This window comes from Styela clava, chromosome 12 (assembly GCF_964204865.1).
Source record: "Styela clava chromosome 12, kaStyClav1.hap1.2, whole genome shotgun sequence".
Classification (NCBI taxonomy): Eukaryota; Metazoa; Chordata; class Ascidiacea; order Stolidobranchia; family Styelidae; genus Styela; species Styela clava.
In genome coordinates this window covers 19,983,918-19,997,516 of record NC_135261.1, presented here as the reverse complement: position 1 = coordinate 19,997,516, position 13,599 = coordinate 19,983,918, and the positions used below count along the sequence as shown (strand labels likewise).

At 33.2% G+C, this 13,599-nt stretch overlaps 2 protein-coding genes across 2 annotated transcripts; both read right to left on the bottom strand.

Moving 5' to 3' along the window:
• Positions 1–395: 395 nt before the first annotated feature.
• LOC120330032 (uncharacterized) lies at positions 396–4,494 on the bottom strand. Its single transcript, XM_039396846.2, has 4 exons — positions 4,375–4,494; positions 3,590–3,803; positions 2,412–2,555; positions 396–1,364 (listed from the first exon to the last, which is right to left on the bottom strand). The coding sequence occupies exons 2-4, from the start codon at positions 3,795–3,797 to the stop codon at positions 1,183–1,185; spliced, it is 534 nt and encodes a 177-aa protein (XP_039252780.2). The 5' UTR covers positions 3,798–3,803; positions 4,375–4,494; the 3' UTR covers positions 396–1,182.
• Positions 4,495–9,264: 4,770 nt separating this feature from the next.
• LOC120329999 (uncharacterized) lies at positions 9,265–12,609 on the bottom strand. The gene is made up of 5 exons (XM_039396810.2): positions 12,148–12,609; positions 11,657–11,830; positions 11,325–11,492; positions 10,784–11,021; positions 9,265–9,971 (listed from the first exon to the last, which is right to left on the bottom strand). Exons 1-5 carry the CDS (start codon positions 12,273–12,275, stop codon positions 9,519–9,521), a joined length of 1,161 nt encoding a protein of 386 aa, XP_039252744.2. The 5' UTR covers positions 12,276–12,609; the 3' UTR covers positions 9,265–9,518.
• Positions 12,610–13,599: the final 990 nt, after the last annotated feature.

The following is a 13,599-nucleotide window of genomic DNA, read 5'->3' as shown; positions in this document are numbered from 1 at the left end:
TATATGCTACATAAACATGCCGACATGATTAGTACAACCTAACCTCCAATAAAGAGCAATAAACAGTGAAAATCAATTAAAAAAACATTATCGACACGCTCACGTTAGGATACTGCATTATTATTCTGAACAAATTCATTCAATATTGCCTTTGTTTACAACCCTAGCTTCCATGTAAGTTGGCTTGAAATTTTGTCTATTCGTTCTGCATGTTCAAACCCTCTATGCGTGGAATTTGAGATTCTTCAACTCCAACAAAATCGTGGCCAGCCCAAAATTATGGCGGGGGCCAGGCTTTCAGTTTTATTGGAAATCGCAACTAATCATTTCTAATTCTTGCTACATGCAGGGTCTGACTCCAGTATTGTAAGAAGTTCCGTAATAATTTTTTTCAGTGATATTTTGAACATTTATTATTTGTTTTATGTCTAGTGAAGCACAGCACAAGTAATTCTTTTAACACAGGTTAGGATAGCTATAATTTTTAATCACAACTAAATTTGATAAATACAGTGAGAGCAATTTGTTAAATAATAAAAGACACAAAACCCAATTCTATGGCATTCAAAATTTAACGCCCAAAATATTATATGATAGATATTGATGATTACAATTTTAGCACAATAGTAATACTCGCAGTGAGATTTTTTAAATACTTCATCTAGAAGGCCAATATTACACATAATGCAATGCTCGTCTTGAATAAAACAAGTGTAACAAAACTTATTGAAATAAAGAAATTTAACACAAAAATAATATTTTTGACTCCAGCCGAGAGTATTTCAACCTTTCCTAGCCCAGCATGAGATAACCTATATCGAAAACTTCTAAAAAAAGAATGAGACAGAATTATCAACAATGGGTTGCAAGAATTTTATTGTTTAAAAATCATTCGTGTTTAGGTGATGGATTGAAACTCAACAACGGAGGGTCATTGTCTATTACGACCTAAACTGGTATAACATATATATATATATATATCGGTATATCATATACCTCATATATCCAACTACCCTTAAGGTCATCCATCATTAACATGTCCTCATATTAAATTATTCCATATATATATATATATGATACAAAGCAATTTGCAAACTGTTTTCCAAATTATACATATTCATGATAAAACAAAGTTCATGACTTGAAGTAGATGAGAAATGATTGGAGATTCTGCACAAAACATTAGTTTGAAGTTGGAGTCGCTCCTTTGAAGCCGATTACAGCGGAAACAATATTGAGTGTGTTCATGACACCAATTAATCCGAAAGCATACCCAAAAGAAAATCCTGAGAGACGGCGATCATGTACAATTTGTGAAGTCACCATTCCAACGTATACTCCAGCTCCAATCAACACAAGTACCCCTAAATGAATAAACAGTATACGTGTGTTTTATGCTTAAATGTTAATACCTTTTCTAATAAAAAATATAATTTATATATCACATTTGCGAACAATTGGATAGGACTGCATGTGATATCGAATGGATATGCGGCTTAGCCAAATGGCGAACCACATGATATCAGTCTAGTCCGGATTTAGTAATTAGATAGTAATTAATTATATAATATCGACGAAGGAACACGAACAATTTCATGATCCATCTTGCGATTTCCCGCATGCTATAGCATTTAGCAATACTTTCGCTGATAATATTCATATACGCGATTCAAACCTGTAAACTCATACAAGATAATCCGAGATGTTAGCAAGCGTCGAAACTAAATTAACCACTGAAGAGAAACTCTAGGTTGATCATTAGATTTCACATGTTCATATAATTTGGGCTCCAAGATATCCTAAAGACCACTTCGTACCTAATCGATTGAACTAGAGAAATCGTCAGAATCTATATCAGATGTTCAATTAGGGGCGAATTGGATCGGAGAAACAGAGATCAAATTTCAATGACAGATATTACACTAAGTTTTCTGAACAAACATAATTCAACAACTTGTACAGCTTTATCGTAATTATCTAAACACAAGTTGGTTTATTCCTAAATTCATAGATTTACTTCCCACAACGGCCACCCCGGTGTGGATTTTAATGTTACAAAATGGGTAGGCATACCAAACCAAATTTTGAGCCTTGTCTATCTTGGCGGCAAGCAACTCATGCCTGTCAGGACACCAAGGAATTCAGATTATTGTATCTTATTGAATTTTTACATTTCTATAGACTGAAGAAAAATAGTGATATTTTTATCCCCCTTTTGACATAAACATTTATTTAATTAAAATATTTAGCACATGCGGGATGTTTAAATAATAATTTTATAGTTAAAATATTAGAAGCATTACTTCTAACTTGCTCATCATTTTGTCGTTTAAATTAAAATATCGTTTTCCGCAATCTAAATTTTTACCTTCAAAGCAGAGCACATTTTGAAAAAAAAATTTAATACCCACATGCAACAAGGCAGAGTGCAGCAGCAATCCGATCACAATTTCCTTTTTCTGCATATGTCATCATAGCAAGAGCCACGGCGGCAATAAGTATAAATATTGCCAAAATCAACATTGTAGCAGCCACATTCCCAGCCGTAGTTGGAACTGAAAAAATAAATCGTCTTTCAAGAAAAATTTTGCTTTCTCATTCGAAATTTGGCTGCTATGTGAATATATGTAGAAGCTAAATATGCATCCTGTACAATCCATAACTATGGGTGAGGATGATGAGAACGTTAAATGAACACTCAATCGTAATGATTTTTCAAAATACTTGAAAAGTTATCAGGATCATCCTGACACAGTGACAGGATGGGTCGACAGTATTTTGAAAAATCATGTATTTTTTGATGTATCTGAATCACCTTTCCCTTACTTACTCATCTCCGAACTTTCTATCTCTATAAATCCGATTCTGAATGCGAGCGGTCGCCCAGCAACCTAAACAATTGTTTACCAGTTCATTGATGTATGATTGACCACCGTAGATAACCAACCGAAACCAAAAAGTGGCTAGAGTCGACTCCGATCTCGATATAGGCGCGTAATTTCGACCCTGGGCCAAATTTTATTTTCTTCCTTAAAAGTTTCATGTGGCTGGTTATACATGGAGTATAAATTATGCCTTAGAATTAGTACGCGTTTTTTCTTATCCATTAAAAATAACGCTCGATTTGATGTTGCATATGACAATAGATAAAAATTTAATCACTGCAATTGTACAGAAACACAGCTGAATGATATGATGAATTATTTTTATAATTACTATGTAATAATTGAAGTTCCCCGGCTTTTATTTTATTTTTACTCTCTCTCTCAAATCGTATATGGAGATTCATATCAACCTTGCTGGTAAAGTATTGAATGACTAAGTTTCTCTTTGTGTTTATTGCTTTATTTTATTATATTGACTCGTTTCAAATCTTGGTATCGCAGACTTATGATGACTATTTCTGGTCCTTCGCGACTTTCTGTCAATTGCAATGAAAACCTTTACTGTAATGCGTACATTTTTTTCCTCTTTTGAATTTGTGTAGTGATTTCATGCACGACGAAAGAACCGTATTGTCTATTCTCCATTGTATCATTATTTTAATACGCGAACAAAAAAATCTAAAAAACCATGCATATATACTTACTGAATGTTTGACATAAACTTTCATATAATTCATATCTATTATAATTAACTTTGTTGATTTTATGACGGCAAAACTTGTAGATGCCATATGATGTTTGATAGGTAACATCTGTGATAGTGACCCAACCAGTAGTAGCCAGAGCAATAATATCCAGAAGAACCGTGAGTGATGTTGAACATAGGAATGCAATCAAGAATTGTTTATTCATTTTATTCTGCAAACAGAAACGAGGTTAAAGTAAAATTTTTATGATAAATTATATCGTTTTATCTCAAGTTATTTTACTTTAATAATCGAAAGGGATTTTACGCCACTCAAATAACCGCATTTTTTGAACCGGTCGTAGGCTCAAGTCTGCTACTATAAAAGTTTCTTTCTTGTGCCTCTCGTTCACAAATGACTTCAAATTGAAGTCATTTGCTATACGATTGAACATTACAATTGAAGTTTTAATCCCGTTGGTAAATTCCACTCTTCATCAATTTTATTCAACGCAATGAAAATAAAACATTTTGAAACTTTTTGATTGAAACACCACGGATTACAAAATTTATACATATATATATAAATTTCAGATATATCAAACATTACATTCATCACTGTTAATTAATATTGAAAATCGTGTCTGATTGTTGCGGTGTCTTGTATTATAAATGGAAAAATATCAAATTGTGTAATGCGCTCTTGAGGTTTACAAAAAATCATTCAGTTTTCTTAGTTGCGGTTTCACTCTGCCTGGAGAGATATAGATAGTAAGAATATTATGTATATCATAAAAAACTTACCCTATAACAAACTGTGAGATTCTTGAAACTTGTTCTATGACTCTACTAAAACGTCTTGTCGTATAAATTAAATGTATGCAAATATATGATCTCCCGCATGAGTGTTAAAGTACAATCTATTTCAAATATAGCAACGACTATTTATACCCGGAACATTTGCAAATAGCTTATATTTTGATACTATACAATCAATAATTTGGGTAGGTAAATATTGCTTGTGTAGCCACGAGGTGAGCGCCAAATTTGTTAAAAGGCAATAGAAATAATGTGCCAAAATCATATTAAAATTGCATAACAACGTTCTATATTTATCTATTTACGAATAGGGACGGCGGAATCGATTTATAGTGGAATCGACTAGAATCTATTTCGATGCATTGGAATCGAATGTTAGTGTTAAAACTTGGATTGCAAACAAAGTACATCGTTTCGTGACAATTCCTGCAGATATATGTACCGCTATGTGGAGTTGCTACAATGTCGCAAACTTCGCTTCATTTCTATACTCCCCTCCCACTCGCTCGCCTGCGCGGATCAAGGGCACGTGCCACATTCAGGCCATTTTGTTACCTTTTTCTTCTAATTATTGCACCGAGGCAGCGCGAGAAGCTTTTTCAAAATGAAACAAGAAATATTTCAAATATCGCAGTTGTCGTCCAAAACAACATTCGCTGCATCAGAAGGAGCATTGAGCTCAACGGGGCTTATCGACTCCAAATCCCAAGGAAACCATTTTAGTCGAAATTATATTTTACAGTGCGATAGCTGTTCGGTTTGACAGTAGTTTTCTTGATTCCATATGCATATGGTATTGTTTTGGTGGGTATATTTTCTCTATAAATTATGTCAAGGAATCGAGAATCGAATACTTATAAGTAATCCTACTCAGCATCCTTATTTATGAAACACAATCGCATGTAACTGGTAGCCATATTTATGAATAGACCTCATTTTAAGTTATCAGAATTCTGTTTATTTTTCTCTAAATATAAACACCAACCAGTTAAGTATATTGCTTGTGAACTGCCACTGCAACATTCAGATTTTAGGTATGAAACTGGTACGATATATTGCCCCAATAATTCAAAAATCGATTTCAACCTGGTATATGTGAATGTATTGTCTGTATCGCATGATACCTGTCATCAAGAGGTATTTTTTGTGTTCATGAGTTAAAACGGAAGCTTGTGCTTGAGAAAATATTTTTTATATTATTTTTTTTTGATATATCCAAAGCAAAACATTAACTAGCCAAACTCTTTTCATAATTTTTGATTTAACGATGATTAATTCAACCATGAAAATATTTGATTGATGCATTGAATTTTAAAATCAGGTGGATATGCGCTGATATGTGAACCATTTAACTGTCAATATTTGCCAGCAAACTAATGAATAATGCGCATAGGTAGTTTTGTTGTAAAATAAGTAAACATTTACGTAAGCAAAGCGAAGGTTTAGCAATGTTCACGACTCTGTAACATGGTTTGTGAGATTTAAATATGCCACGCTTTTACGTAATTATTCTGTTATCACGGAACTGATGGCCGTATTACCTGCGTTATGCATAAACAATATATACTTTCGTTTAAAATGCAAAGTACATATTCACTGTTTTGAGTGTTAGTCATAAACAAATCTAATGTGGGATTATCTACATGGATATTAAACAATTCGAAATTTTAAAGTGCATGCTATTATTCTCAATAATACCTTGTAGGATAAAACTATGACACGAAGAATATATCTCCAAGATAGCAGACCCTGGATTTTGTTAAAACGCATGGAAGATCTGGATATTTTCCTGACAAACCTCACATTAATCAAGTTATTCAATATTGTACACCTGAATGCAAAGATTTCTGTGATTTTCATTAAAATAGGTGGGTAGTATCTTCGAATATAGGCATCTGACAAAAATTATTCTATTCTTGCGTTCTATTCTTGAATTGTTGATTGCGAAATATATTACGTATTACCTTTACGATGCTAAATAAAAAATGCACCTAAATAGTTTTTTATATTACCATAGTTTATAACTCTGTTACATAGTTTTTGACATTTAAATATGCCACGTGATACTTTTGTTATTGTGGAACTGACGGTCGCACAACCTACGTTCCAGATAGAAAATATACTTGTTATTTAAAATGCAAATTAGTCTATCACTTTCTTTCAGGTTCTGGGTATAATGTTTTGGTAGGCAGGTAAATAAGTAAGCATGTTTTTATAGTAGTTAATATTTTTCGTAGACTTATTATTATGAAATATAGATAGTTATGTGCAGTTAAAGATGATTAGGGATAACTAATCTAATTTTTACTTCCACTTCCACAAGCCGGGGAATATTTTTTGTGAACAGGTATTGGCGAGCAGCAACACCGGGTTGCATAGAAAGCAATCCAATACACTGGTAACGGCATTCACATTTCATAAAGAGACTACATGCGCTAAAGATGTTTGTATTGTGGGAGAAATTTATGAGATGTAATGATGGGTCTTGTATTTGAATCTACCTGAGAACTATGAACCTCAAAACATGAGAAAAAACAGGTATAGATGATCAACTGTACTCAAATATTTAATCGTATGCGCATCATATACGCAACGCTAAGATGAAAAACCCTTACACAACGGAGCGTGGAAGCAAAACCTTCTACATTATTTCTCTTGATTGTCGATGTCCTAAACAACTGATGTTGATTTTTAAATATATATAGTGCTATTTTAATGTGATAGCAATAATGTTAGTTTCACTATAATTTGTGAAGAGATTTTATGCCTCAGATGCTAAAACTAGTCATCGATTTTGTAAAAAAATGAAATGTTGTGCAAACTAAGATGCGAATTACCTAGAATGGAACCTTACAATGGACGTGTCCTTGAATTTGACCAGTATCTTAAACAAAATCGTGATAATGTTATTATCTGTGAAATAATTTACAAAACATAGGTTTTGATCACAATCTCAACTTGGTGGTATTGGTATTTTATTATTTGATTAGTTTGAGAGGTTTTAGCAACTCGCAAAGTCACGAAACAATCCTATAAAGTAGTTGATAAGGTTTTTTTCCCGGGAGACTTTTTACCAGGCTTGTACATAGGACATATTTTTCTGTCCCATCCAATCTCTCAGCAATTTATGCCTATCCTATCCCATCCCATAGGATTCCCATTGGAATACAATTTAAAACAAAATTGGTAAACTTATGTTTAGCGTCCACCAAATAGGACTACGTGTACAAAGAGACATGCAAAACGATATATGAGCACGAAATCCATATGAAATATTTACCATCAATTTCCTGAATATCATATGACATCCTGAACGAGTCTGAACAGCCAGAACTCACCAGTACCTGCTGTATAAGGGTACCGGGACCGGTAAGGGTGCGAGGACCGTCCTAGCTTTTCCAGGTCCTGTGAAGATGATCAATGCTAAATATTTCAGATTTTAAAACCGTGTTGCTATGAGTAAAAAATAATGAGGCAACATTTTGATTGAAATATCAGATCTCATAGGATTCATAGAAAATTAATAAATAAATAAATGCAATAGCCTTGTAGCGAAAAATATTACATTTTACCACTGCAACTTTCAAAGCAGTTATTCCAGAAATTGAGGAGAAAGGCGATTTTTTTACAACGATATACAGAATATAATTTTGAGCATTTCCATCAAGACTATAACTTGTTCAAACAACGAAGAAGATCGAACGTGATCCCGTGATCCATGCCATAGGTAGTATCGTAATGGTCAAGCATTTAAACGAGTCGTACCAGGTTGTATTGTATAATGTGTTTCTTATGAAACTCATCATTATAAATTTAGAAAATATTAACTTTGTTTTCCTAATTTTAATTCGAATTGGGATAAATTTCGGATTTTATTTTCTATACGTCCATTGTAGTGGTTGCAAGTTTGTAACGCCAACGAAATACAGTGATAGCTTGGTAGTCGAACGACCCGACACTCGGACAATTCGTTCCAAACCCGAAGAGCAACCAAAATATCTGTCTGATTCTGCTGTTGCGGTTCATAGTTCAGACTTTGTAATCATTCCTGTGCCATTATAACTTAGTCTACAACAGGCTGAATCGGATTATTCGGAGCTGGTGTTGGATTTCTCAGAGCCAGACAAAAAGGACACGCATCGAAACCGAACAGAATATTATTAGCCAAGTTATAAAAAGAATAGAAAGCATGAACACAAAATTCTTCATTAACACATGGAGAAAACAGACTATGATATGAGGTAGATTGAATATACACTATCTGGAATGTGGCTCATATTTAGTATTGTTTCTTCAAAATGTTTCTTGGTCAGAGGGAGACCACTGGTAAATTTAGCATTGCTGATATCATGTTTGGAAAGGTAGCGAACATTTTGAAATAAGCATGTTCGTTTCACAGCTGCAAATGAAATAGAAGGTAAGATGACGCGTCCAACATGAATAAGCTTATTCGGTTATTAACGACTACCAGTTATTTTTGATAATATAACTAGTTCAACGACTAGACTACGTACCTAGTTGATGGTATACACAACCGTTTTAAACGTCTGTTTTTTTATACAAAAATCTAATGCGAGAAGACTAAACTGATATCTCAGCTATTTTATTTAAATATCTGGAGTGAGCACAAAAATTGAAATTACCTGCCCTTTCAAAAGGTTTAATATCTGATACCTATAGTGATAACCATATTGAATGCCGCTTTTTCAACTAAACCATTTTTAACATGCTAAACATTATGTCTCTAAGCGTTAAATGCTTGGTGAAAAAGAAAATGTGTTTACTATACATGTCTAAATGACATTAAGCCAATCCCGACGCATTGGTGTATTTTTCCAGAATAAGTTCGCATTTATCGCTGGATTTAATTTGAAATTTACATGATGTCTTAATATATTCAAAATCAGTTTTTCACGCACTATTCTATTCATATATTAAAATATTATATTACATACAATATTGAAATGAAAAGTTATTGGCAAAAAGTCGTGAAATTAATTACAAAATAGAATAATAATTTCAAGTAAAAGTTAATATATTAAAATTAATATTTAATTTTAATTTTAGAGAAATCTTTTAATGAAAGCCTAATAATTATTCAAGTTGAAATATAAGATATTTACTAGATTTTATGGCATGTTCTCACGATTTCTATCGCTAAGTATTTTTGTCAAAAACTTAACAAACAATCCAGACAGTACAACGTGAACAAACAAGTCAGGAAAAAATGCCCAAGCTGTGGCAAGCTCAGTCATCGAACCAACACACAAATAAAGAATTTGTCGATCTAAATCTAATCCATTGAACGCCACTCGATATACAATTTCGAATGGTAGTCCTAGAGCTATGTCAACTAGTATTAAAATGATTGCGTTATAGAAATCAATGTAGAGCATCATTATTATCAATCCTCTATTAAGGATTTGACAAATAAATACAGCAGATTCAAGATGGGGTCTCGTGATTAGCATTGATGCTCCCAAGATAATCCACAACATGATATTCATTCCATAGAAATAACCAGCTACAAAAATGCAAGTGAAAACCAAATATGCTTTTGGCAAGTCGTCTTCAATGATTTTCTGAAATAATGTAATAAAATCCTTCTGAAAATGTAAGAGATTTCAAGCCCAAAGTCCTATTTTTGAACCTGTTTAAGACAAGTGCATCTAATGTACTTACATTAGTGATGAAAATATCAAATAATTGGAACTTCCATTCACATTCGCGCATATGTTCTGATAAAAGTTTTGCATTCTCAATATTACATCATTGACTGGGATTTTGGTCGGAATACTTTTGCAATGTAGGGCCAAAAACGACATTTTTATTTTTTTTGGGAAGCTATTTAATATATAGTATATATATGATTATTTTTCATTCAGAAAACATGTATATATATATAGTAAAGTAAGTCACGCTTACGAAAATAATAGGCGATTTTTACAAAATGCAATCGCGCAAGTTATGAGCGACTTTTTCAGTCTTCTGAAAATGTCAAAAGGAGGTTCGACCTGGAATTTATTTATATGTTTGTCAAGTGTCAAATTTACAGCCTTAATATATATAATTACTTTTTTTAGATTTATTTATGGGTTGTATTGACCCTATTAAAAAAAGTTTAGCATTTGATTTAAGTACAGTAGTTTTAACTTACTCAAAAACATTAATCGGTAAATAACAATGTGCTTTTTTGTTTGTTTTATTTATAAAATTTATTTGTAGGGCTCCGTGAATGCTAGTCAACCTTTTCAAGGGCTCCGTAACACCAAAAGTTTGAAAACCCCTGCCCTACGTAACATAAAGTAAACGACATAGAGACTTACAGGTCATACCACTTCCACAATACCAAGATTGAAGCACAAATCTATTTTATCTAGATAATATACAATACCCTCGTCCTTGCAGCTTGTCTTTCTTGAATGCTTTCTCCGTTGTTTTCAGATCGGTTTAATTGATGAATAAGGTTTAATGCTTGCACAGCATTCAAAAATTCAGTTTGATTTCGTTGCGGTTGATAATTCAAATTTTCCAATCCTTCCATGGTTATATCAATTCGGTTCTGACTGGGGTGAATGGGATTTGTCGGTGTTGGCGCTGGATTTCTTACTGCCGAACACAACGGACACCCCCTGAAACCGGGAATAATCATTCGCGAAATATTGCAAGGTATTCAAAAATGCAAAAATAAGAAAAATATTATCAAATTAGACATACGTCCTCAAATCAGGTACTTGCTAAAAATAATTTGGAGGTTTTGAGATATTCATAAATAAGAAGTGGAAATGTCCATTAGAAGGCTGGTATTGTTTCCATATTTTCCAACTATTTGGGCTAGCTGGTAAATCAAATTACATATGAAAACTCGACTATCCTATACATTCTTCAGATTTGGTATGCAGTGTATACGTGCCTCAGCATTTCACACTTATTACCTTTCGTTTTTCTGCAGTTTTTGATTACACCAGGTACAAACAGAGTGTTCACACAATAAAGCTTCGTCGGAATGTAAACGAAAACACAAACTACATAACTTCGATTTTGGTAATTCATCGACACTGTAGAATTGGTATGAACAACCCCCTGGACAAACCAATCGAGCACTGTTCAAAATGAATACACAATTAATACAACACTTAGTTCTAATCACCTTAAATATAATGAAATTTAAAAACTTGGATATCAAATATCCATCTTATAATTGTTATATCGAATTCCAGTTTAAAATAGTATCAACCATTTAACAATATCGTCACAGACTACTTACTCTGTTCCTGTTGATTGCTTCGTGATGCAATCGATGCAGTACAGTTTTGAACAACATGGCATAACTTTCGGATTTTTGAGGAATTGATTGCAACATCCACATCTCAAAGGCTTGGGAAGGTAACGAATATTTTCAAATAAACTTGTTTGTCTGCACTCATGACATTTTACAGCTCTGTGAATTAAATAAAATGTAACCAATAAAGCGACCTAAACAATTATAAACAATGAAGAAAAGAAAGAGGAAATCCGCAAGTCGTAAAACACGACAAACGAAATGACTTTTCAAATGGATGGCATCTCGTCGTTTCGTGTATATACGTAATGTAAGAATGTTTGCTTTTGTGTTCGGAAACTATTGTTCATTCATTTCGACATATTGTGCAATCGCATGGTGGATAATGGAAAATGAACGAAAGAGAATAATGTTACTTGTATAACATACGCATTCTAATGTACGCGATAAATAAATAAGTTTCCGACATCACCCACCTTCCTTCGCCACATTGTGCCATGTTAAGTATACAACTCATACAAGCGAAATGCCAACATGGCAGCATTCTTAAATCTTCTTTGCTTTCAAAACAAATAGGACAAGTTTCGTCTTGTATTTGTTCCATTATAAATGATTCCGTTCTTCTCAGATAAATATAGTGCGTTGCTTACTGAATTCAAATGAATACAAGACAGTTTCCTATAGCATTTAACACGCAAAAAGTACAACATTAATTTATTATATAGATAAGCCAAATCAGCCGTCACAGGCCAGATATACATCGTCAAGAATTAAAAGAATAATACTCAAAATAAACACAGTCTAAGAGCAGCCTAATAAAACCAGCCAAATTTTCAAGCATACTATACATGTGGTAGTTATCATTTTATCAAAACATCAAAATTACCCAAGTCCTAAATAACAGTCACCTTCTCAGCAAATACCCCGATATATCTAAACTATCACTTATATATTGGAAATGTTTTTATCTATTGTTCAAGTTGTAAAAAGCAGAAGTCTTTCAATTGCCATGTTGAATACGATCCAAAACAATTGTTATACGAGGAGTTCCCTTAAAAAATATCAGGGGGTTTTATGGGTATTGTTAAACGTGGCGCATCTCTCATCATGGTTGGCACAATCATGATAAATGCACTCGATAACTAGTATTGGTTCCCTTCACCCTAAAATGCGTTTTTGTTTTTATAAATATTTAGTTTGTGTATGTCTAGTCCTTTTTTTCAGCATGATGAAGAATTAAATTACTGATTAAGAGTCAAGTGTCTTCACATTCACATTCAGAAGTAACCAGGACTAAACTAGAACGATGCAAAAACATGAATAACCTCAGGTTAATATAGAAGAAGAGCAGGATTTGAAGGCCATATATTGAGAAACGTTTCCCATAGAAACTTTTTGTTTTAATAATACAACAACTAGAATTCGGCACATGCAAAATTTGGATCAGATTCAACCTCGCTTTCGTAAGATATCGCGTGTATCTAACAGACAAACAAACAGACAAATACCTATCAGCATACTTACCGATCTTAAGATCGATAAGTAATTATGGATTTTATTTCATTTCTAAATATCATCCTATTCAAAAAAACATGGGCTTATTTTAAATCGCTGTGAAATTGAGGCAAAAGGGTGCGTTTTGGCAGCCGCCCACGCCTACATAATAGTTTCAAAATAGTAAAAAAAATCTTGACTTCACCTGTCATTGCATATCGTTATCGCCAAGTTAGGATATAATATTTTTAACAGCAATGTTTATTCGATATATCAAAGAAGCCATCTTGAGGAAACGAAGGCAAGTGAATCATGGAACATAGCTCACGGATCTGTTAAACACATTCCTAAAGAAAGTTGGGAATTCTACTTTTATGGAAGGGGTAATAGAGGATTTGGTAATTCGATTTAGGTGTTAGCAATATTTAAAAGCT

Bases quoted from the DNA above. Each gene is read 5' to 3' on its own strand.
- LOC120330032 (XM_039396846.2), bottom strand. From the start codon at position 3,797: ATGAATAAACAATTCTTGATTGCATTCCTATGTTCAACATCACTCACG. The intron at 2,556-3,589 runs GTAAGTATATAT...TTATTTTTTCAG, and splicing joins AAGTTTATGTCAAACATTCA to TTCCAACTACGGCTGGGAAT. The intron at 1,365-2,411 runs GTGGGTATTAAA...TTATTCATTTAG, and splicing joins TGCACTCTGCCTTGTTGCAT to GGGTACTTGTGTTGATTGGA.
- LOC120329999 (XM_039396810.2), bottom strand. From the start codon at position 12,275: ATGGAACAAATACAAGACGAAACTTGTCCTATTTGTTTTGAAAGCAAA. The intron at 11,831-12,147 runs GTGGGTGATGTC...TTTAATTCACAG, and splicing joins GCACAATGTGGCGAAGGAAG to AGCTGTAAAATGTCATGAGT. The intron at 11,022-11,324 runs GTAATAAGTGTG...TCCCGGTTTCAG, and splicing joins AAACTGCAGAAAAACGAAAG to GGGGTGTCCGTTGTGTTCGG.